This window comes from Papio anubis, chromosome 9 (genome assembly GCF_008728515.1).
Source record: "Papio anubis isolate 15944 chromosome 9, Panubis1.0, whole genome shotgun sequence".
In the NCBI taxonomy this organism is placed as follows: Eukaryota; Metazoa; Chordata; class Mammalia; order Primates; family Cercopithecidae; genus Papio; species Papio anubis.
In genome coordinates, this window is record NC_044984.1 from 54,311,520 (window position 1) to 54,337,188 (window position 25,669).

Genomic DNA, 25,669 nt, shown 5'->3' on the forward strand with positions numbered 1-25,669 from the left:
TGTCCTCTTAGGCATTTGATTGCTAACACAATGTTTATACTCCTTAACTCCTTTGGCTGGGATAAAAAGGGAGCTGACTTCGTGAGTAACTAGGTAAATTGATAGGACTTTTTGTAGATTTTCTAATGTTTAATACCATTGCTTTTATTTGAAAAGACTGGACTTTTGGGGGGGATGACTGGGACTCCCTATCTTTAGATTGTACTGACTCTAGCTTATCCCTGTTACAAAATTTTCCCTAGCTCTGAACCAGTGTTCCTGGCCCTAGAAGCACAGTTACATTAACTGATACTTGGGGTATGGTCCTGTTTTTATCCTGTCAACTGTTATACCAACCCAACAAATAGAATAGTTCCTTACTTCTCCAATGGTTTAGCATGTCAGCTTGTGCCTGTAGGTCACCGGTCTAAACTAGAGTACACCACACAAAGAGCTTTTGGATTGCAGATACTGATAAATGCTTTGCCTCTACAGTATGAGATAATGATCCATTCTCCTATTTTATTTCATTATTTGGTTGTTTATAAGATTTATATTAAATTATATCCTTAAAGATCTCTAGACTATGAATTCTCATGGTGCTTTATCACAGAGATGTTGTACTTATAAAAAATGTGTCCACGTCAACTCCACGGCAGATGTCTGGTCTAAACTATTTCGCCCAGCACGTCTGCCACATTGGATTTGGGTGGTTTTGGTTTTGATTTGGAGAATTGCTTTAGCAGTCTATGTCACACCATAACAAGAATGAAGTCTTTCTGCCAAGGAATAATTTTATCCATAAAATATGCAACTATACTATAAGATTTCCAAGATAGAATACCTCCTAACAAAAACGTAATTTTTCGAAGCTTATGTGTGAATGATTGTGAAATGCAAGTACAAATCTGAACTTGTTTCCATATCAAACTGAGGGCTGGGCTGCTATTTCTCATGGACAATAACAAGATGCAGATGAACTGGGGAGGAAAAAAGTTTTTATTTTCTGCAACCAGTTACAGGACAAGGCCTGGAAATTATCCCCAGACCAAGTCAAAATTACAGAGTTTTCCAGAGCTTATATACCTTCCAAGCTATATGTCTATGTGTAAGCGTGCATTTATTATTTGCCCCTGTGGCTTATTAAAAGTAGAGTGACCTACACATTTCTCACAATTACCCTGTTGGATTTTTTAAAAATCTTACTTACCAGCTCCAAATCCTGACATAGACCAAGCCTCTGTCCTTGTTTCCAAAATATAAACCGTGTTTTTGCATTCATCCTACCCTTTGCTGGCATTTCAACATTTTGCTTGTCACTAATTTTGACTCTTGATCTTAACTAGAGCGTTGTTGGCCAGGAATAGTATTGACCCGCAGATGAGCTTTGCCTCAGAGAAAGAAAATGCTAATGACTGCTCATAGGTGAAAGACTATGAGCACAGAGCTTAGCTCTCAGGAAATTTAACACTTAGGTACAAAGGAATCTCTTAAGGATATTGACTGTTATTAAGAGTAGATTTTTGTTTCCTATCCTCAAAGATTCTTAATGCAGGAGGTACCAAAGTCCCCTTCACACCTTGGAGCACTTTGAGAAACCTTACCCAGTGTGTTTGTAAATGTGGTACCAGGAGGAACAAACTTTTCACAGCTGTACTGGACAGATGCCAGAACTTTCACCTTCTTTGCTCTTAGTTCTGGTTAGTCTTAGGAATAATGGGCTTCCTAGGGTTTCTTGTAGATGCTTATTAAAAATACGGCAAAAAATCCCGAGATACAGTGAAGCGTTCTGCTTCTTTCGTTCAGAAGGAAATGAAAAGAAAGTTATCGTAGGGATAGCATGCTAATACAGTCACCATTTTCAGTTACCACCATCCTTTTCATTCAGTTTTAGAGTTCTTTTAAGAAGCAAGAAAACATCGATTTGAATCTGAAGAAAATTCACGGGAGTCTCTGAAGCCAGCCAGTAGCTAAAAGCAATAACTTTATGCTATCGGTTAGTTGATTTACAGCTTATTTTAGGACAGAGAGGAAAGGAGTGTGTCTTCAGTGCTCACTTTGTTGCCTGCCAGTCCTCCTGTTGTGGTAGAAGTCATCTTAGTTACTGGTGGTGAATCCATCTGGGTCTGCAGCAACCTCAATTCTTGCCTCCCCAGAAGAAATAATTTGACTGAGGGACATAAAGCAGAAAAAGAGACTGAGGCAAGTTTCAGAGCAGGAGCGGATGTTTATTAAAAAGTTTTAGAGTAGGAAAGAAAGGAAAGAACACTTAAAAGAGATCCTAGCGGGTAACTTGGGGTGTTTAACTGTGATTCTACGTCTTTATAGGCTGGCATCTTGCAGCCCTTTCCCATGATTCTTCCCTTCGGGTGGGCTGCTCACATGCACAGTGCCCTCCTTACCCTTGGGAAGTGAGCATGAGCAGTGTGTTTAGGAAATTGTACACGTGCCCATCTGAGGCTTTCTTCCTTTTTCTGGTGGAATGCCCCTGGAAAGTCATACTCCAACATTTTGTCTCTTAAAGCTCATGCCCAGGAAGTTGCTTCTCCCTGGTTGCATTCCATTAACACTTTAATGTTAACAGTTCTGGATCATCAGGAGATTGTCTCTCCCTGGTGGCCTAGGTGGGGTTGCTGAAGTATCATTTTTAAAGAGGCAGTGTGATAATTGTCAAACCACCACCTAATATTCCTAGTGGATGTGGGAGAAAAGCCTGCTCTTGCCCTCCTCATGCCTAACAACCTGTAACACTTCACAGTGTCCCTAAATGTCAACCTAGGAGGAAAGTGAGAAATCACAATGGAGGTGGGAAACTCGAGTGTTCTGCAGTTTAAAGAGAAATTAAAGGCAAGGAAAAATATCCTAATGAAAGTTGATGAAAATGTATAGAGAGGTTTGAAACAATCAAGCATCTGTAGATAATGGTCCTGATCTAAAAGATAAACCCAAAGAAGGGAAACACTTTTAGCAAAATGAATATCTCTAGAGATCTCTTGGGCTCAGCTGAAAGTAAAGATGGGGAATTAATGATACTCTTGGGCTACATCTTTATCAGTCAATATCTTTTGAAGATTCTCTTCCCTTCAGCATGTTTTTCCTCTCTGTATAAATCCATGCACAGTTACTTTTCTTCATAATAGTTTAGTTTTGTTTTGTTACTAGAGCTATATTATTGGAAGTTTAAGAAAGGATCTTCCCACCCACAAGAAACTGCATGTGTCTGTAAATTGTCAAAAAAAGTAGATGATTCAGTGCACAGAAATTATTCTGACAAAGAAGAAACCACTCTTTCAGAACTTAATATGTATAATGCTAGGCTGCAGAAGAAGCAATGCTTGAGGTACCAGAGGGAAAATGCATATGAATACCAGTTACTCAAGGGACTCATCATGCTGTTTCACTGATAATTAGCCATACTGTAAAAAGAGAAATTGAGGATGCTGGCATTAAAGAAAGAGGCTAAAATAATTACTGAGGAGTCAGAACAAAAGGCAAACTTTGTAAATTATTTACCTATAAATCAAAACATCATTTTTCTACATTAATATCTTTGGACTTAAGAAAATACTTGTAAAAGTTGTATTTACAAAAGATCATTTAAATGCCTTTGCATTTAAAATTCATTCTGATAATTTGCCATCTCTAAATTAGAGAAAAGGATACAACATCATAATCTTACATGACATGCTTTGCATTTTTAGCATTTATATAAATCCTTTAAAATATAAACTCTTTAAAGGCAGGCATCATAACTCTCTTGTTTATCATAATCCCTACACATAACCTGAAAGATGTTCAGTAAATATGTGGTGAGTAAAGGAATGAACAAATATTTTCACTTGCATTGTTGTAAAAATTACCTAAATCAATTTTCAAGTAAATTAAGACTTTAACAAATTTTTACTAAACAAATTAAATATATTTAGAAGCTACTACATCGAAATATTACATTTAAATGTGTACAATTGTTACAGAAATTTTCTCATTACATATCAATTTCTAATTTTGAAAATGAGGAATTTTTATGCTGAACTTACAATAATCTTAAGGACATAGGATTTGCAATTAAAAAGACTTAGATTCAAAGCCTGGCTCTGTAATTTGTTCAGTCACAAGAACTTAACTTTTCCAAGCTTCCATTTCCAAATCTGTAGAATATGAGTTCAACTATTTAACTTAGAGTCTTACTGAGAGAAAATGAAATAATGAATGAAAGTCACTTAGTGGAGTACTTGTAATTCAATAACAATCACTGTTAAAAGTTCTTGTTAGAATGTTTTCCATATGAGAAACAGAAAAAAAATTCAGTTTAAACAAAATGCACATATATTATCTTGTGTAAGATTATTGATAGGAACTGGAGGCAGGGAAATTCTGAGCAGAAGAGTGCAGGTCCCCTGGCGAGTGCCCCACCCTCAAGCCTGGAACAGCAACCCCAAGTGAAAACCTACATTCCTTTTTTCCCACTGAATGTTGCCTTTTCCAAAATCACCCATAACCCCCGCCCACCACCGGCACCCCCATCCTGTATGCATAAAAACCATAGGCTCCACTGGCAGAGAAGAGGAGAAGAGGAGAAGCAACTGGACATCGGAGACTATGGTTGGACATCAGAGAGAAGCAGCTTGACTTCAGAGTGACGACTTGACAGTGTTGCTTCAGAGAAGAGTCCAGAGGGGAAGGCTGGATTCTGGGGGAAGCTTATCTTCCAGCTCCATTCCCTTTGCAGCTCCCCTTCCTGCTGAAAGCCACTTTCGTCGGCAATAAAATCCTCCATATTCACCAACCCTCAATTCATTTGTGCGACCTGATTTTTCCTGGATGCCAAACAAGAGCTCGGGTGCAGATGCTAAAGACTATCACACTGACCCTCTGATAGTGATGTCTATCAATGAAATCAGCAATACAAGAGCCAAAGCAAATTTTATTTTGGGACATGAATTAAACAATGTATATGACTCAGTTTATTTTGAGGCATCAGTGACATGAGCACCTGAAAATGCTAGAAAGGTCTTGTTTGTCTTGTTATACAATCAGAAAAGAGTTTTAATGTACAATTTTTTTATTTGGTACCCGCCTGGTAGTTAAAGTCTAAAGAAAACTTAGAAAGTGAGTTGAGAAGATGGCTTCACATTTAATGTTAAGCTGAGCAAAAGTAGACTCTGTGTTAATGTTAACTCCCTCATGAACATCTTTAATAGTACCCCAGTTTGGTTCAAGCCATGTTAACGTTCCAAATAGGTTGTCTTCTCATGCATCTGAACCTAGCAGAAAATTATTTTATCTTTTCCTTCAAAGAATATTGACAGAGTAACAGCAAAATAATTGAGAAATTTATGGATGAGGATGTCCTTGCAATATGATCCCTACCCCCTCAAAATCAGAAAGGCAATATTTAGTGTGTTTTGTTGTTGTTGTCTGTGTGTATGTGTTTGTTTTTGCTTTTGTGACAGGATCTCACTCTGTCACTCAGGCTGTAGTGCAGTGATGATCATAGCTTGCTGCATAGCTCAAACTCTTGGGCTCAGGGAATCCTCTTGCCTCAGCCTAACAGGTAGCTGGAACTACAGATGTGTACCCCTATGCCTGGCTAATTATTTAATTTTAGTAATGATAGTGTCTCACCGTATTGCCTAGGCTAGTCTCTAAATCCTGGGGTCAAGAGAGCCTCCTGCCTCAGGCTCCCAAAGAGCTGGAATTACAAGTGTAAGCCAGTGCACCTGGCCTAGTGTGTTCTAGAACAAATGACATTTTACTACCAAGAACTGCACATGCATACATATGTGTGTATACATCTAATGATATAGTAATATGAAAGAAAGGCATTAAAATTAAGTTACTATTTAAGCAGAAATTTTTACAATTATTAGACTATTATAATAAAGTTATTGTGTTGTACATTTCAATAAATAAATCATTAAATAACTCTAAACAACAGTGAAATTGTTATTTAATATGAAATTCAAAATATGTTGTACAGAAAATAGTATAATGTATTGTTTCAAATTAAAAAATTATAAACGATTTTTCTAATCAATTGTTTTTAACTCTTTTCTAATAAATGAACATTTGATTGTATCATTCTGCTTCCTGATCCCCACCATATATCTAGAAATTGTGATCTTAACTTCTTCTTTCAGGCCAAATGGAGGGAAATAATCCAGGAAGAGGAGCACATAGGAGACACCATAAGTAAAAGGGTGCAAAGTGTCTAGCTCACACTGTTTAAAGCAGTCAATACTGTCAAACAGGTTGAATCAATTTGTAGACCCTAACCAATTATATGAGCAGTTCTTTCTCTCTAGGCCTAGACTAGGTAATGGGTAGGGTAGGGTTGTATAACCGGAAGCTGTGTAAACAGAGGCAACCTTGGTGTAGGAAGAAAAAGTGGATCTTATCTGTTTAATAATTGCAAAACTCTTTCCCATATATTATTTCACTTGATCCTCCAACATGGATCCTACAACAATTTGTGAAGTAGTCTAGATACCATTAATTGTAAAAACAGAATCATAGGCCAGGCGCTGTGGCTTACACCTGTAATTCCAACACTTTAGGAGGCCAAGGCGGGCAGATCACCTGAAGTTAGGAGTTTGAGACCAGCCTGGCCAATATGGTGAAACCCCATCTCTACTAAAAATACAAAAATTAGCTGGGCATAGTGGTGGGCGCCTGTAATCCCAGCTACTCGGGAGGCTGAGACAGGAGAATCACAAGGGTTAATCCAGGGATTGGTAGAAGTGGAGAGGCATCAGTCAAAGGATACCAAATTTTAGCTAGAAAGGATAGGATTTTAGCTACAAATCTATTATTAGAAGTTAAATTTTATCAAAACTTATGCACAGAAACACATTACAGGGCACCATTCACAGTGCAGAAAAATGTAAACAAACATAAGGACACAGTGTAAAATCAAACTGTCTGAAATTAACTGTAATACATACTGTGCTACTGTAATAATTTTGTAGCCATCTCCTGTTGCTACTGTGCTGGGCTAAAGTGTTGTGTGATGCTTAAAACACTTATAAGTGTGACACTTATCTCTATGTGGGCAGTTCTTTCCTCCAGTAAATTATCACAATAAAAAAATGGACTCTCAGAGTTCTTACATATTTTGTATCAAGTTTAGTGTAATACCATAAACCTTGAATAACACCATGGGACCCATAGGAAATTGAATTGCTTGATATGGACCATAGACTGAAGTTGGCTACTGTAGTTGTCTCTCATTTCAAGATAATTGAATACAGCAAAACTACTACTGTAAGAAAATAAAAGGAAATTTATGAAACTTTTGTGGCAGGCTCTGCCAACAGGTGTGAAAACTTCATAGTTTTTGCAAACTTTTTATCTTGTATTGAAAATGCAGCTTTTATGTAGGTTTGGGATTGCTATAAGACATACCTGTAAATCGGCACTTTAATATGATTTGAAAACAAGCAAATGACAACTTAAGGTACGAGCTAAATGAAATATCTAAATCCAGAGTATTCAATACCAGCAAACTATAGTTTAATAATTTTAACAAGAGATTTGTCTTTAAAAAATGTCAAGCTAACAGGAGAAACAGCTTCTGCTGACCAAGAAGCAGCAGATGACTTCCAAGAGACCACTGAAAAAATCATTGAGAAGAAAGGATATCTGCCTTAACAGGTTTTTAATGCAGACAAAAGTGTACTAGTCTGGGGAAAAAAATGCCACAAAGGACATTTATTAGTGAGGAAGAGAAATTAGCATTGAGAATTTAAGGTAGTAAGGGACAGGCTAACTGTACTGTTTTAAGAAAATGCAATTTATGATCAGGACTGTCCTTATCTATAAAGCTGATAACCCCTGAGTTTTGAAGGGGCAAGATCAACACCAGCTGCTAGTCTTTTGGCTGTACAACAAGAAGTCCTGGACAGTGAGAACCCTTTTTCTGTATTGGTTTCATTGATGCTTTGTCCCTGAATTCAGGAAGTACCTTGCCAGTAAGGGCTGCCATACTGGCATTTTTTTTATATATTGGATAATGACCTTGACCACCCCAAACACCATGAGCTCAATGCCAAAGGTGTCAAGGTGGTCTACTTGCCCCCAAACACAGAGTATCTCATTCAGCCTCTAGATAAGGAGGTCATAGCACTTTTAAGGCTCATTACACATGGTAATCTATGGAAAAAAATTGTCAACGCTGTGGAAGAGAACCTTTGTATAGAGAGTATCATGGATGTCTGGAAGAATTACACCCTTGAAGATGCCGTTATTGTTATAGGAAAAGCCATGAAAGTCACCAAGCTTGAAGCAATACATTTCTGCTAGAGAAAAAATGTTTTGCAAGACTTCACAAGATTTATGATACAGCCAATCAGAGAAATCATGAAAGAGGTTGTGGATATGGCAGAAAAGGTGGGAAGGTAAAGGGCTTCAAGATACAGATCTTGGAGAAATTCAAGAGCTAATAAAAACCACACCAGAGTAATTAGTAGAAGATGACTTGATGGAGATGAGTGTTTCCCAACTAGCACCAGACAATGAGGTAGAAGGCATAGAAGAACCAGGACAATTGGGAAAAGATTCCCTATTTAACAAATGGTGTTGGGAAAACTGACTAGCCATATGCAGAAAACTGAAACTGTACCTCTTCTTTACACCTTATACAAAAATTAACTCAAGGTGTATTAAAGACTTATAAATATAAGACTTAAAACCATAAAAACTCTAGAAGAAAACCTGGACAGGCCGGGCGCGGTGGCTCAAGCTTGTAATCCCAGCACTTTGGGAGGCCGAGACGGGCGGATCACGAGGTCAGGCGATCGAGACCATCCTGGCTAACACGATGAAACCCCGTCTCTACTAAAAGATACAAAAAACTAGCCGGGCGTGGTGGCGGGCGCCTGTAGTCCCAGCTACTCCGGAGGCTGAGGCAGGAGAATGGCGTGAACCCGGGAGGCGGAGCTTGCAGTGAGCCGAGATCAGGCCACTGCAATCCAGCCTGGGCGACAGAGCGAGACTCCGTCTCAAAAAAAAAAAAAAAAAAACAAAAACAAAAAAGAAAACCTGGACAATACCATTCAGGACATAGGCATGGGCAAAGACTTTATGACTAAAATACTAAGAGCAATGGAAACAAAAGCTAAAATTGACAAATGGGATCTAATTAAACTAAGGAGCTTCCACACAGCAAAAGAAACTATCATCAGTGACCAGGCCACCTACAGAATGGAGAAAATTTTTGTAATCTATCCATCTGACAAAGGACTAATATCCAGAATCTACAAAGAATGTAAACAAATTTACAAGAAAACTCCATCAAAAAGTAGGCAAAGGATATGAACAGACACTTCTCAAAAGAAGATGTTTATGCAGCCAACGAACATTAAAAAAAGCTCATTATCACTGGTCATCTGAGAAATGCAAATCAAAACCGCAATGAGATACCATCTCACACCAGTTAGAATGGCGATCATTAAAAAGTCAGGAAACAACAGATGCTGGCGAGGATGTGGAGAAATAGGCTGCTTTTACACTGTTGATGGGAGTGTAAATTAGTTCAACTATTGTGGAAGATGGTGTGGCGATTCCTCAAGGATCTAGAACTGGAAATACAATTTGACCCAGCGATCCCATTACTGGATATATACCCAAAGGATTGTAAATCATTCTACTCTAAAGACACATGCACTTGTATGTTTACTGCAGCACTATTCACAATAGCAAAGACTTGCACCCAGCCCAAATGCCCATCAGTGATAGACTGGATAAAGAAAATGTGGCACATATACACCATGGAATACTATGCAACTGTAAAAAAAGGATGAGTTCATGTCCTTTGCAGGAACATGGATGAAGCTGGAAACCATCATTCTCAGCAAACTAACACAGGAACAGAAAACCAAACACCACATGTTCTCACTCATAAGTGGGAGTTGAACAATGAGAACACATGGACACAGGGAGGGAAACATCACACACTGGGGCCTGTCGGGAGTTGGGGGGCTAGGGGAGGGACAGCATTAGGAGAAATACCTAATGTAGGTGACGGGTTGATAGATGCAGCAAACCACCATGGCACGTGTTTACCTATGTAACAAACCTGTACGTTCTGCACATGTATCCCATAACTTAAAGTATAATAATAATAATAATAATAATAAAAAGAAGATAAAGCAATGCCAGAAAGCAAATTGACATTAGATAATCTGACAGAGGGTTCTGATTATTCAAGACTGCTTTTGATGTTTTTTTAATGACTTGTGCTCTTCTGTGATACAAGCACTGAAACTAAAGCAAATAGTGGAAGAAGATTAGTACTATATAGAAACATTTTTAGAGAAACGAAAGTGCAAAAATGTCAGACAGAAATTTCTGTGTAGTTTCACAAAGTTACACTGTGTGCCTGCCTTTCCTGCCTCCCCTTCCACCCCCTCTACCTCTTCCATCTCTGGCACCCCTGAGTCAGCCAGGCCAACTTCTCTTCCTCCTCCTCCTCAGCCTACTTAATATGAAGACAATGAGGATTAAGACCTTTATGATAACCCACTTCCACTCAATTAATAGTAAATATACTTTCTCTTCCTTATGATTTTCTTAATAGCATTTTCTTTTGGCTAGCTTCAGTTATTATAAGAATACAGTATATAATACATTTACAAAATGTATGTTTATCTATCATTTATGTTATCAGTAAGGCTTTCAGAGTCAAAAGAAGGCTATTAGTTTTTTAGCTATTTTAGCTATTAGTTATTTTTTGTTAATTGATAAATAAATATTACATATAATTGACTCCTGAACAACACAGGGTCCAACACAGGGGTTAGGGGGACCAATCCTCCATGCATTCCAAACTGCATACACAGAGTGTGCTGTTCAAGGGTCAAACGTATGTAATTTTTATTTGTCAATTAACAAAAAAATTAGGAAAAACTATACCATGCTTTTATCGTACACTTAAAAATTTGTTGAGAGTAGATGTCATGTTAAGTGTTCTTACCATAATAAAATAAATTTTTCAAAAATATTTTAGAAAACTTATGAATAATTATTAGATTTTCACTTATTAAAGGATATTCTATATTTTCCAGCAGATACTGTACTGTCTTATATGCTACTTCCTCTACAAGGGAAGATGGGAATAATTTAAATTTAAATGTTAAAACTTTATTTTGAATGAAACTAGCACGAGGTATCCTAAAAAAGGGGAGTAGAATCTCTACTACGGATAGCATAATTATTATAGGGTATTAATTCAATCATAATAATTCATAATGTAAATAGAATAAAATGATAATATTGATAAAAAATAAAGCAAGGAGAAACAAGAAAATAGACCCAGTAGAATGTGAATGGAGTCACTAATGATTACCAGTTTATATATAAGTACCTAATATGTATTTGAGAAGAATATGTAAACCACTGTCTCATATGATTGGCATTTCTATAAATTTAACAAATTTCTTAACTATGATAATTATTCATTGTTGCTACAGTACCACATGTACATCTCTGTGCCACTTTGTTTTAAGATAAGTCTGTAATTCACAGTGAACTGGTTCTTGGGCATCAATTTATGACAAATTTATTTTCATTTGTCAGATAGCTTTAGGATAACATTATTTTAACGCACGTATGTATTGTTTCATCTCCAAGTCTCATTGCCATTTTTAAGAGCTGTGAGCTGTATTATATAATTTGATATGGAAAATATTTTGGGTCAATCATTAGTTTTTTTCATGAATCTTCTGTATGGACTTTTTTTTCTACTTAAGGAAAAACATGTACATTCTGAAACTGGACATATATTAATCTACTACTACATATACTAATCTAATCTGATGGCTACTGAATATTTTAATAATAAACATGTAACTTGGAACTTTTATCCTTCAGAATTATGAAAGTAAACAATTTAGGGTAGAGTGTAAAGAGGTATCTAGCATAGTAGTTAAGCTAAAATCAATCCATCTTTCTATCTGCCTATCTACATAGCTGCACATTTATCTCTCTGTTGAAGTCTGTTCTTTATATATCATTGGAAACATTTGAGGGTCATTAAAATAGGACCCCATTTTCTTGTTCACTGAATAAGATTTACTTCATCTTTATGGGCATTTTTCTTAAAACCTCTTGACAATAGTTACGGATACAAATAAACATGATAAGTTATATCCTTGAAATTCTTATTTTATCGGTTATTTGCCAGATACTTTTAATTTTATCATTTGCCTTTAGAATACAGTTTTTTATTTATGTCCCAATGTTTCTTTACAGATTGGTGAACCATGAAAAACAATATTTATACTTCAAGAAAAGTAACAGTTTTATTAATGAATGTAAATAGACATCTTTCTTGTGATTTATGTTATTAAGGCACAATAGTAAATATTTTATAAAATATTTGTAGGCTATATTTGAGATAAATTCAGGGGAAAATATTTTATTTCAGAATGCTCTGATGCTGTGCCTCTGAGAGACAGAACAATGCAATGGTGTGTTTAGGATAACTTATACAATATTAAAGGCTATCTTTTCTGTAAAATTATTTTTGGTAAGTTCATATAAACAATCTTTTTTCTTCCTTAAATTGCACTAGTAACTAATATTAGCATGACATTTTAAACCTAGCAATTACGTTTTTCTAATGAGATTTATGTGTGGATCAAAAATAGATGGCCTCTGATCTTCATGGCCATAGAGAAAATAAATGTGTTTCTTGTGAACACCCTGGAATTTTCCCAGTTTTGTGGATCACATTAATTTAAAAATCTGTCATAGATCTTAGTGTCTGAGAAATACACAGAAACTATACCCCATTATTACAAGAACAAAACAATTCAAACTTGGCCCTGTGAAACTAAAGTAAATCTAAACTTGAGACTTTTATGTAGAGTGCAGACAAAAAGCATTGGCATTTCCAGGAGTAAATCTAGATTTTGTTGCCTCTAAAGATTATACCATTTGGGAGAAACTGTTTGAGAAAAAGAAAATATGAATATGTCTTACCTTTCAAATTTTATTAAGCCTATGACCATGTGAACACATCTCTAGGTCTTCCCAGGTCCTTGGAAGTGACCTATGAAAGTGCAGCGCTCTGGAGATTAAGCTGCATTTCTTTTTTTTTTTTTTTTTTTTTTTGAGACGGAGTCTCGCTCTGCTGCCCAGGCTGGAGTGCAGTGGCCGGATCTCAGCTCACTGCAAGCTCCGCCTCCCGGGTTCACGCCATTCTCCTGTCTCAGCCTCCCGAGTAGTTGGGACTACAGGCGCCCGCCACCGCGCCCGGCTAGTTTTTTGTATTTTTAGTAGAGACGGGGTTTCACCGTGTTAGCCAGGATGGTCTCGATCTCCTGACCTCGTGATCCGCCCGTCTCGGCCTCCCAAAGTGCTGGGATTACAGGCTTGAGCCACCGCGCCCGGCCCTTAAGCTGCATTTCATAGTAAACCCACAATTGCATATACAGTAATCTCTTCTTATCTGTGGGAGATATGTTCCAAGACCTTCAGTGGTGGTCTGAAATCACAGATAGTACTCAACATTATATGCCCTTAAAATAGGCACAAGAAGAGATTAACAACAATTCATATAAAAGAACAATCATATACTTAAATAAAAGATATGTGAATGTGGTCTCCTATTCTCAAAATATCTAACTGTAGTATACTTGCCTTTTTTCTTCTTGCAATCTGTTAACCTGATAACCAAGAGGGCTGCTAAGTAACTAATGGGTAGGTAATCTATACAGCATGAATACACAGGGCAAAGGAAAGATTCACATCATATTCCAAACAGGTTGAAGCAGGACAACACGAGATTTTATCATGCTACTGCACAATTTAAAACTTATGAATTATTTATTTCTGCAATTTCCATTTAACATTTTCGGACCTTTGTTGACCACAGGTAACTGAAACACTGAAAGTGAAACCTTGGGTAAGAGGGACTACTGTAATAAAAAGACCTGAAGCCAGGAGCAGATTGGTGAATGGTTTCATTGTTGTTAGTGAAATATGTTGTAACATTGTGCATGGATTCTTCTGTTAAATATTAAACCAAGTGTATTTTTTAAACAACTAGTCTTCAAATACTTTAAATATTAAAAAAATTCACATATGTCTTGACAATATGATATTTAATTGAAGAAGTTACTGCAAAATGTACTTGTGTTTACAGGTAGAATATTTGAGAACTTTTTGATCTCCACATCCTTTAGGATTCAGTGAAGCTTTACTCAATCAGAATCATTCCTAGGAACATGGAACTATTTGTTGTTAAATACTTGGTCGATAAGATTTAGCTTTCTTTTTTCGTCTTCCGTTTTAGAGGCATTTATGTTCTCTCAAAGTCTGATGGTTAGGTTTCTAACTTTTCCAATATTTGGATTGGTAAATGTACTACTTAAGGTACATAAATGCTTTATTATTGGTAATGGCACATATAAAATCTCAATGCATTTATATAACTCTCTAGTAATTGGTTATACAAAGACTATAGAAAATAGTGATTTACCATAGACTCCCTTTTACACCTGAATCTATTTGTTCAACTCTTTTATTACTGTTGTGTTGTATGGCTCATATAAATTTTATTTAATTTTTCTTTCTAACTAATCACAATGATACCAAATTGTAGTATATAGTCTTATTTGTAGCATAGATTGCTCTCTGAAAATATGTACCATGAGTACATGTGTAAATCAATGAACATCAACTTAAACAGTAGCTATTTCATGTGAACCACACACAATCTTGGCAAGAAACAGAAGAATGCCTGAGGCCCAGGCATAATTCCTTGGAAATGACAATGCCAAAATGCCCAAGGAAACACTTGGCAGGGCTACTCATTTGTTTTCACATATTTATCTATTTGATCCCTTGGTTTCAAGCTTCCAAACAGAAATTCAGAGCATTTTCATGTTATCTGGGCGTCATCCCATATTTACTAAAAGAGCAGTCCTAAACATGGTCATTTTATGGGAGAAATAAGTAGCACATGGTGTTTATGCAATGTTATATATGATTTTACTCATTATGCCCATTGTATTAAGGGGATTCCATCTTTCTTTGGGCCCGTATCAGGCTACCACCCTATAGAATGAATGGCATACTTAAGCTCTGGCTGAATTGTTCTCTAATATAATCTGACTCAAGGAGAACAAATGGAGTGGGTCTTTGTCATCCTCCTGTGTCATATGAATTTTCTCTGTTTCTGGAGTCAAAATTGTTCTGTTTTTCACCTGCTATTTGAGAAATTTTTTACAATTTTCAGATCATAAGCCAGAATAAAATGGGATGAGGAAGGAGCCTTTCTTTTTATACACTCTCTTGAAACTCTTCATGAAAAGTTTTCTTATTAAATTGTTTCATTTTAGCTTGAATATCCAAATGGAATGTGTTAAGATAAATTCATAATTACATTTCTTTTATTATACTATTTATATAGTTATGACACATTGTGAATTGAATGAAAGGTCTTATAAAATTCTGAAAAGCTGTGCTGTTGCTTTATTTATATCTCTAAAATTATCTCTAAAATTTATATCTCTAAAATTATCCACTGACTGCAAATTGTCCATAAGGAACATATTCAGTGTAAAACAATCATTCCCAGAACTAAAAAAGGTCTAAAAATTTCTTTTGAATTTTCTTTCTACTACAAATTTTTACATAAGAACAGAAACAGTAACTTCTTTCTAAAACAACAATGGAATCTCAATATCAAAATTAGTCAGGCTAAGTACAGCCTAGCTGCTTGGGAGGCTGAGCTGGGAGGATCACTTGAGGTCCAGAGTTTGAGACTGCAGTGCACTATAATAGTGCCTAGGAATAGCCACTGTACTTCAAGCTGGGCATCATAATGAGACTTCATCTTTCTCAAAAAAAAAAAAAAAAAATCTGATGCTCAATATCAATCATTTAAAAATAAATGAATGATCATGGGATAGAAAAATGATAAATTCTGTATTTAGTCTATATTTGAACTTATATTTTTGTTACATCTCTGCAAATTATTTTCATGGGTTTAAGTATTTCAATTCATTTTATTTTTATTTGCAAAACCATTGCACATATATCTAATTTTTAAAAATTTTTCTGGGATCATAAGACACTACATGGTTAAAATATTCTATTATAATACTGTTATAGCAGATTCCAACCAAAATAAGATAATTACTAAATAACATGTAAACATTTGACTCGAAATGTGTCTTTTAATGAAATCAATAGCCATACTGTGTATCTATAGATGAATATTTTTTATTGCTAGCTAAGCAGATACAGGTTTTTGTCTCCATTGTATTTCTTTCTTGGTTTTTAATTGAGGTACAGGCTGAGTAACTTGTTCACATAATAAAGTAGATGACAGTGGAAAGTATTTTATTTTCAGTGTTAGTCAATTATTTGAACTTGCCAAAAATCACATAATGATTTATTATCAAATGTTATTTGTAATGATCTGTGGGCTGACAATTCATTTGAATTGTCCTCAATATTGTGAAAAGCAGAAAATTGGAAACCATCTGATTAACAAAAAGATTATTTCTAGTCAATAAACTTAGCATTTCTGAGAAGTCTATCAAAAACATTTACCAAAACTTAAGAAATGAAAATAACTATACTGCCCTTTTATCATTTAGAGGCAAAAAATCGAAAAATTGGAATACAGGTATACTTCTACTTATTGCATTTCACTTCATTGCACTTAGCAAATATGGCATTAATTACAAATTAAAGGTTTGTGGCAACCTTGCCTTCAGAAACTCTGTTGGCACTATTTTTCCTGACAGCATGTGCTGACTTTGTGTCTTGTGTCACATTTTGGTAATTCTCACAGTATTTCAAAGTCTTATTATTATTATATCTGTTATGGTTATCTTTGATGTTGCTATTGTAATTGTTTTTGGGTGCCATGAACTGTGCCCATATAAGAGGGTAAGTTTAATGTTGTGTGTGTTCTCACTGCTCCATAGACCAGCTGTTCTGCTATCTCTCCCCCTCTTCTAGGGCCTCTCTATTGTCTGAGATATAACAGTATTGAAATTAGGCCACTTAATAAACCTACAGTGGCCTCTAAGTGTTCAAGTGAAAGGAATAGTCGCAAGTCTCTCATTTTAAATCAAAAGCTAGAAATGATTCACCTTTACGAGAAAGGTGCTGAAAGCACAGGCTGAAAGCTAGGTCTCTAGCACTAAAGTTAGCCAAGTTGTGAATCCAAAGGAAAAGTGAAGAAAGTTTTAGAAGTTTGGATACAAGATCAAACCACCCACAACATTCCCTAAGCCAGAGCCTAACCCAGAGCAGGGCCCTAACTGTCTTCAATTCTATTGAAGGTAAGGAACCTGCAGAAGAATAGTTTGAAGCTAGTAAATGTTGATTCATGAGGTTTAAGGAAAGAAGCCATCTTGCTAACATAAAAGTGAAAGGTGATGCAACAAATGCTGATTAGAAACTGCAGCATTATCCTGAAGATCTAGCTAAGATCATTGATGAAGGTAACTACACTGAACAACAGATTGTCAGTGTTGATGAAATAGCCTTCTATTGGGAGGAGATGCTATCTAGGACTTTTATAGGTAGAGAGCAGAAGTCAATGCTTGTCTTCAAAGCTTCAAAGGACAAGCTGACTCTCTTGTTAGGGACCAATGAAACTGGCGACTTTAAGTTGAAGCAAAGCTCATTTACTATTCTGATAATTCGGGGGCCCTTAATAATTATGCCAAATCTGTTCTGCCTGTGTTTTATAAATGGAATAGCAAAGTCTGTATAACAGCACATTTGTTTACAGCATAGTTGGCTAAATATTTTAAGCCCACTGTTGAGACCTGCTGCTAAGAAGAAAAGTTCCTTTCAAAATATTACTGCTTACTGACAATGTACCTGGGCCACCTGCAATGTCTCTGGGGTATATCTTATATAATATGTGTTATATATATTCTCTACATGTATAATTATTAATTTTAATTTTCTTCAGCTCTTCAGGTGAACTTTACCATGTTAGGGACATAATTATATTCTTTTTATACAACTGGTACAATTTACATTGATTTCTTCCCTCCAAACCCTGTTGTTTTTATAGAGCTTTCATGTGGCCTTTTTAGAGTTTTATGTTGATTGCTATTATAAATGCAAACTTTTGTATTCTGTGTTTAAGTTATCTCTTTCTGAAATTGTGTGTTATTACTAATATTCTTTCAAAAGATATTGTGGAGTAAAAATTAGTATTAGGCATTGAAGTTTAATTTTACATTTTTTTTTTGCAGAATAAAAATCATAGTTATATTTGTATAAAAGGATATGGGTGGATTGATAAATGAATCTCAATGTGTTTTATATATGATCCATGTAAAAATTCTCAAAAACAATACACTTGGAAATTCTTAACACCATAGTATTAGCTAAAAAATTTTTAGGCCAAATATTTGATTGAAAATTCTGTCCTAACATAGTATTTATTTCCTCCAAATAGTGACCCTAGTTTCAGATGAAACACAATTTTACTTTAAGAATGAAATGTCAAAGCAAGCCATTTATACATTAACAAGTCCCATAAAATACTATGGAATTTCATTGAGTCTAAGATGGTCTCAATTGTTAAGTTGCACTGTTATTTTATAGTATACCAAGAAAGAAAATAATGCTGTCACTGAAGTAAAACACAGTTTCTCAACATTTAGAATTTTTATAACTACCAAAAGAACTTTTTTAGACTTAAATGCAGATTATTTTAATAATTTTAATCACTTGTGAATATTTTATGTATATGCACACACAGACATACAATGGAAAATATACATTAAAAAATTGGTAGGACATTCCTAAACCTTCTTCCCTTTCACTATCTGACTCTTCTAAATTACTTTGGAGTCTGAGTTTTCAACATTCACATCTCACACCTAAGCTTATTCTCTTTGTCAGTGTGCAATATATTTTAACAGCGAGATCCACCATTTTTTCTAGTAATTTCATCCAAAGAGCTGCACCCAATCTTTAAGTTTTGATGTTGCTATTTATTCTACCTTACTAGAATGTGTCAACAGAAGATCTTTCAGGCAAAAATCAGGATTCATGTTTATATTCGTTTTTCAAATGCTCCTTAAAAGGTTCTATTGAAATGTGATTAAGCACTGTCCAATCGAGCCACAGGAAATAATAAGCAAATTCAAACATACATCGTCCATGATAACAACATTACTACCATGACTGCCTCTTGATGAACCTAGATTGGAAGAAGTCATTAGGTGTAAGACATCCTTATTACTAATATGATAGGATGTGAAAACAATAGGTGTCCTAGAATCAACAAATTATGGTATTAAAGAAAAATCATTGTTGAAGATAATTTTAAAAAACAATTTCAGCTCTAATTAATGGCATATGTATGTGTATACACATATTATTCTCAAAAATAACATTTTAACAGACAAGTCATTTATGTAATTCCTCGATTTTTTATTACATAAATTTACCTGTATCTGTTAAGATATTTTGGATATTTTAGCTATGTTCTATTGAAAAACTTTTCCATCAAGATTTGAATGATTATGATTATGACAAAATATATGTTCAACACTTCTAATTTATTATTTCATGTGCTTTTATACATAAGACTGAAAATAACCTCTCAAACTGATCATTTGTGAAGTATTGGAAAGTTCTCATTATATTTCTTGTGAACTAATATTTCTCCTCTGACCATTAAAATGTGCTTTCTTGCCTTTCCAAATGATTGGATGTTAAAGATAAACAAATAAATGACAATAGCAACTGAGTATTTCTTTATCTCCTCTCTGCTCTAGGTCCTATAAGTAGTGTTTTGGTGAATAAATACGGCAGCCGGCCAGTGGTGATAGCAGGAGGCTTATTATGCTGTCTTGGAATGGTGTTGGCCTCCTTCAGTAGCAGCGTGATCGAGCTGTACCTCACTGTGGGATTCATTACAGGTAAGTCGTTTAGTCTTCAGTTTATTCTTAACTCTTCTGTTGTTTTCAAAACTCTATGAGAAGAATGAACAATAGAAAATTCTTATTTTCTTTGAATTTACTTTTTTTAAACAATGCAGTTTTAAAGTATTTCCATCTAGTACATTGAAATTCAAGCTATATAATGGCCAAACATTTCGTTTTTTAAAAAATAAAAAAAAAGTTATCAGACAAGTTACATATTATCACATAAATTTAAAATAAAACAGCTGTAGTTTTTTTGTTTTTCTTTTTTGCTTTTTACTTTTCAGCCAATGGAGATGGTGTTGTTGGACATAGACTTTCTGATGTAAATAAATACCTTAATTATTATAAAACTTATTTTCATGAGTTATTTCCATTTGCAGTATCTATCCGACTTTCCACTCGTAATATGTTAAAATGATGCCAGAGAGATATTTTCTGGATGCACTGATTTAGCTTCAACAATAAAATTATTGTTGCTTGTTCCGATTAGTGGTGGAGCTCATTGACTCTGTTCCTTCTTTTTCTTACTGAAATGATCCTGTTTAAAAGCTTGGTGAGCCACATTTTCTTCTAACACAAATATTAAAAATGACCTACTGTCACTTGATTATAGTTGTTTCTCATGCACATATCTATTGACTCAAACTGACAACAATATGTACACTTCAAAAATCACTATTTTTTATTAGTCTAAGTAAAAAATTGCATTACAAATTTATATTCAACATATTAGGAAAAATTGGACTTCAATATATAAAGAGACGGAATCTTTCCTTTCTGCCCAGAGATAAAAAGGCAAACATATTTACACTTGTGTAATCTTATACTCATGTATCATTTGATGAAAAAAATGTATTGAGGCTTACAGTAATAGTGATGTTAAAATCTTTCTCTTTACAATCTATCCACATCTCTCTCTTTTTTTGGTATAACAAAATGCATTTAATATTATAAATGAAAATCATCTTATATCTAAGCATTGTCATAGCGAAGAGAGTGCTTTTTCTTTTGTGTAGAGAAATTGACCACTGCATTTGACTGTAGAAGTCGGCATGGGCCTACAAGTAGGGAAAAGATGATTTTGTTATTTCCTGCACTGCAGATATAAATGGCATTATTGGTGTTCCAACTTACAATTGTATTCTTTGCGTCTCAAATACTTTGATGCCCCCAAAGTTAATTATTAAGTCCATCTATGGGGGATTTACTTTAAATCATTATCAGCAAATACTTTGACTTCAGTTTCCAAAAGTAGACAGATCTAGCATTTAAACTTGACTTGACACATATTATCTGTGTGATCATGGGTACGTTAACCTCCTTATACCTAAGTTTCTTTATCTATAAAATTAGATAAATAATAGGTCTTTTTAAAGGAGTTATTAGAATGATTAATGCAAAAAATGAATACATAGTACTTTACAGCGTACCCAGAATTTTGCTGTTCATAAATAAATGTTTGCAAATAATCACAATGCCATTTATTTAACATCTTACAGTTCTAGAACTTACTTTATTTTGGCAAAATCTTTTTGTGTTGTTAGGTGAAGTCGAGGTCAGGAAGTCTAAGTGTTTTGCCCAGTAATATAAAATAGGTACTTTTTTGGAGCAGATCAGTTCTACTTATTTCAGGTCTATGTTCGTTTTACCATGCCAGAATGAGAAAGAGATGGCAACTATTTCCAAATGAAAATATGGATTAACATTTGAAGGCAAAAGTTCCAGGCGACAGAATGGGGAAAATGATATAAGATAAAAAAAACTTAAGCTCTGAACCATAATACCTGGATTTTAGTTTGGGTTCTTCCACTTACAAGCTACTTGACCACAGGCTGGTCAGTTTTGTTATTTATAAATCGGATTTAATTACACTCATTCTGCATTTCTCACAGGTATGGCTGAGGTATAGTGTTAGAGAACATGCTATTCTGTTACTTGCCAAAGCATGTTCTTGTTCCTTCTTGTCAGCTTTTAGGGGTCCTCTTACTTATAGAAAATGTCTGTATTAAAGGGTTGGAGTATTGTACACAGACCTGTGTATTTCACAACTGGAATAGTTAACCACTTTACAGAACTGTTTCAATTTAGGTAAATTTGTAAATATAGAAGAACTCTTACCTCTCTAACCCCTAAAATAAATATAGAGTAATGCCTAGTTTAAGGAAAAACAACAGATAGTTATATAAGTCAATTTTATGTAAATCAATATACTTTTTTTTTTTTCTTTTGAGACAGTCTTGCTCTATTGCCAGACTGAAGTACAGTGGTGTGATCTTGGCTAACTGCAATCTCTGCCTCCTCAGTTCAAGCAATTCTCTTGCCTCAGCCTCCCGAGTAGCTGGGATTACAGGCACCTGCCACCAAGTCTGGCTAATTTTTGTATTTTTAGTAGAGACGAGGTTTCACCATGTTGGCCAGGATGGTCTCAATCTCCTGACATCGTGATCCATCTGCCCCAGCCTCCCAAAGTGCTGGGATTACAGGTGTGAGCCACCGCGCCCGGCCTCAATCAATGTACTTTTTTTTTTTTTTTTTTTGAGACGGAGTCTTGCTCTGTCGCCCAGGCTGGAGTGCAGTGGCGCAATCTCGGCTCACTGCAAGCTCCGCCTCCCGGGTTCACGCCATTCTCCGGCCTCAGCCTCCCGAGTAGCTGGGACTACAGGCGCCCGCCACTGCGCCCGGCTAATTTTTTCTATTTTTAGTAGAGACGGGGTTTCACCATGGTCTCGATCTCCTGACCTTGTGATCCACCCGCCTTGGCCTTCCAAAGTGCTGGGATTACAGGCGTGAGCCACCGCGCCCGGTACTTTTTAAAGGACCTTATTTATTACAATCGCTCAGTAGTACTTTAGTGAACTACAAGAGGTAATTAATTTTCCAAAGGTGACACTCAACACTGCCAAGGAGCTCCCTAGACAGTGGGGACTTTCTCATATAAACAATCAGCATTAATCCCTGAATTTAAAACTATGTTTCAAGCAAAAACTTCCTTTTTACTTAGCACACATGTGCATCTATATACATTAAATGTGGAATGTGAGGGATGTAGAGCATGAAATTAATGGCATACATTCATTACTCTTTTTGTTATTTGCATGGTGTTGAAACAAATGTTTGTGGGGAGACATAAGATTGTTACAAATTATGACCTTTTTAGTTTGTTTATAATTCTTCAATGCCAAAAGGAAAGTATTCACACCTTTATATTGCCCTCTTGCTCACAAGGAAGAAATCTATTCCATATATGTGTATATAAGTATATGTCAAGAGGAAAGGATCTGTATAATTAAATGATTTTAATTGAGAACTAATAATTTTGTCCTAGTTTCAACCTATTGTATGACTGTTGATACATCAGTAGAAATTCTTAGTTTTATTTTTGTGCTTTAAAATTAAAGGAATATGAAACTGTCATTTCAAGTGTTCGGTTATGAAAACCTTTTTATTTTTGTGCAATTACATTTATAATAATCAAAATGTACTATCTCATATTGCATTTTTAATTCTGCCTTTCCCACTTGAATGTACATTTTGAGGAGTAATTTCTTTTGTGAGTGCCATAATGTGTTTGTGTTTTCCCCCACTTTTGTTTTGTTCTTTTTAGGTTTAGGTTTAGCCTTCAACCTGCAACCCGCCTTAACAATAATTGGCAAATACTTCTATAGGAAGCGACCCATGGCAAATGGATTGGCCATGGCAGGAAGTCCTGTTTTCTTAAGTTCATTGGCTCCTTTCAATCAGTACCTTTTTAATACTTTTGGCTGGAAAGGAAGTTTCCTGATTTTGGGAAGTCTACTTTTGAATGCCTGTGTGGCTGGGTCCCTCATGAGACCCCTTGGACCCAGTCAAACCACTTCTAAGTCTAAAAATAAGACTGTCACAACAGAAGACGATTCAGGCCAGAAGAAAATCAAACCGAAGAAATCAACTTGGGGAAAAGTTAATAAGTATTTAGATTTCTCCCTTTTTAAGCATAGAGGATTTCTGATATATCTGTCTGGAAATGTCATTATGTTCCTAGGTTTTTTTGCCCCCATTATATTCTTGGCTCCATATGCTAAAGACCAGGGAATTGATGAGTACTCGGCAGCTTTTCTGCTATCTATTATGGCTTTCGTTGATATGTTTGCTAGGCCTTCTGTAGGATTAATTGCAAACTCCAAACATATTCGACCTCGAATTCAGTACTTCTTCAGTTTTGCAATCATGTTCAATGGAGTGTGTCATCTCTTATGCCCGCTGGCACAGGACTACACAAGCCTGGTATTATATGCTATATTTTTTGGCCTTGGATTTGGGAGTGTTAGCAGTGTTCTCTTTGAAACTCTCATGGACCTCGTGGGTGCACCAAGATTTTCCAGTGCCGTCGGACTTGTCACAGTTGTGGAGTGTGGCCCAGTTCTTCTTGGCCCTCCTCTTGCTGGTAAGAACATTTTTCATCAAGAAAAATATAAAGCATAAAATTAATAACCATTAACTGAGACTTTATATACAGATTTTTTTTTTTTTTCTCGAGACGGAGTCTCGCTCTGTTGCCCGGGCTGGAGTGCAGTGGCGCGATCTGGGCTCACTGCAAGCTCCGCCTTCCAGGTTCCCGCCATTCTCCTGCCTCACCCTCCCAAGTAGCTGGGACTACAGGCGCCCGCCACCACGCCCAGTTAATTTTTTTTTTTTTTTTTGTATTTTTAGTAGAGAGGGGGTTTCACCATGTTAGCCAGGATGGTCTCGATCTCCTGACCTTGTGATCTGCCCACCTCAGCCTCCCAAAGTGCTGGGATTACAGGCTTGAGCCACCGGGCCTGGCTATATACAGATTTTTAAATGTGTTTTATAATACTAATAGCCTGAAGGAATATAGGCAGGTTAATTTTAGGTTTTACTATAAACTTAAAAATTTCATAATTAGTTAATTTTAGACCTAAATTTGTTTCAGAACCTGGATCTATGAACTTAAGAACTTATGTTAGACTGATAATTAGTATCATAATCTTCAGGATTTTTATCTACTTCAGTTATTTTGGTCTCTTAAAAATATATCAGAAAAGAATGCTATTTTATCTTTATCATTGGTGAACAGATTTCTCAACTGTTTATATTGAAATGAGCCAAAAATGTAAAATATTCTCTCTAAAGGTCAGAATCTATTTTTTAATAGAGTACATTAGATATATTAATTTGAAATTTGTTACATGCTGAGAAAGTACATTTATAATATCACTGATAGGAATATATTCATGTATATATTACATATAGAGAAAGACAGGGATGACTGAAAATTTATTCAGAGGTTTTTTGGGTGCCACTTATGTTCCATGTTTATAAATTGGAAAGATTACCTTCAGATTTTAAAATCTGAAATATTTTCAAAATGCCAATAAAAGTGTCTATGCTAAATTATTCAGTAAAAAGATGCAGTACATGTTTAGGGCATGACCAAAGAGTACCCTCACAAATTGAGAAGCTGGTCTGATATTTAAGAGAGAGAGAGAGAGAAATAGATAAAATAGTCATCACAGAAGCATTAGAGTTTTGTTAGAATTGCTTGTGGTTATTTTACAGTTTCCTTCTGAATTACAGTGGTGAATGCTTTAAGGAGTAAATTATGCCCTCTGAACTTCTGGTTTAAAGACATGTATAAGAGCATTTTGAAGTTAAAACTTCGTTCCGTCTTAGACTTTAAATGTTATAAATATTACGTTCTGTTTGTGCACCAGCCTTTGCCAGCAACCACTGTATATTGTTTTGGTTAATACTTGACTTAGACTCTTGGC

At 35.5% G+C, this 25,669-nt stretch overlaps 1 protein-coding gene across 6 annotated transcripts in view; it reads left to right on the forward strand.

Annotated features, from left to right (window-relative positions):
* Positions 1-25,669, forward strand: part of SLC16A7 (solute carrier family 16 member 7) — a 166,825-nt gene that overhangs the window by 138,623 nt on the left and 2,533 nt on the right. For all 6 annotated transcript variants that reach the window (XM_009181108.3, XM_017945981.3, XM_009181112.4 and 3 more), the window contains 2 exons: positions 19,749-19,892; positions 23,503-24,321. In XM_009181108.3, the coding sequence (XP_009179372.1) occupies positions 19,749-19,892; positions 23,503-24,321 (963 nt within the window). The remainder of the gene's footprint in view (positions 1-19,748; positions 19,893-23,502; positions 24,322-25,669) is intronic.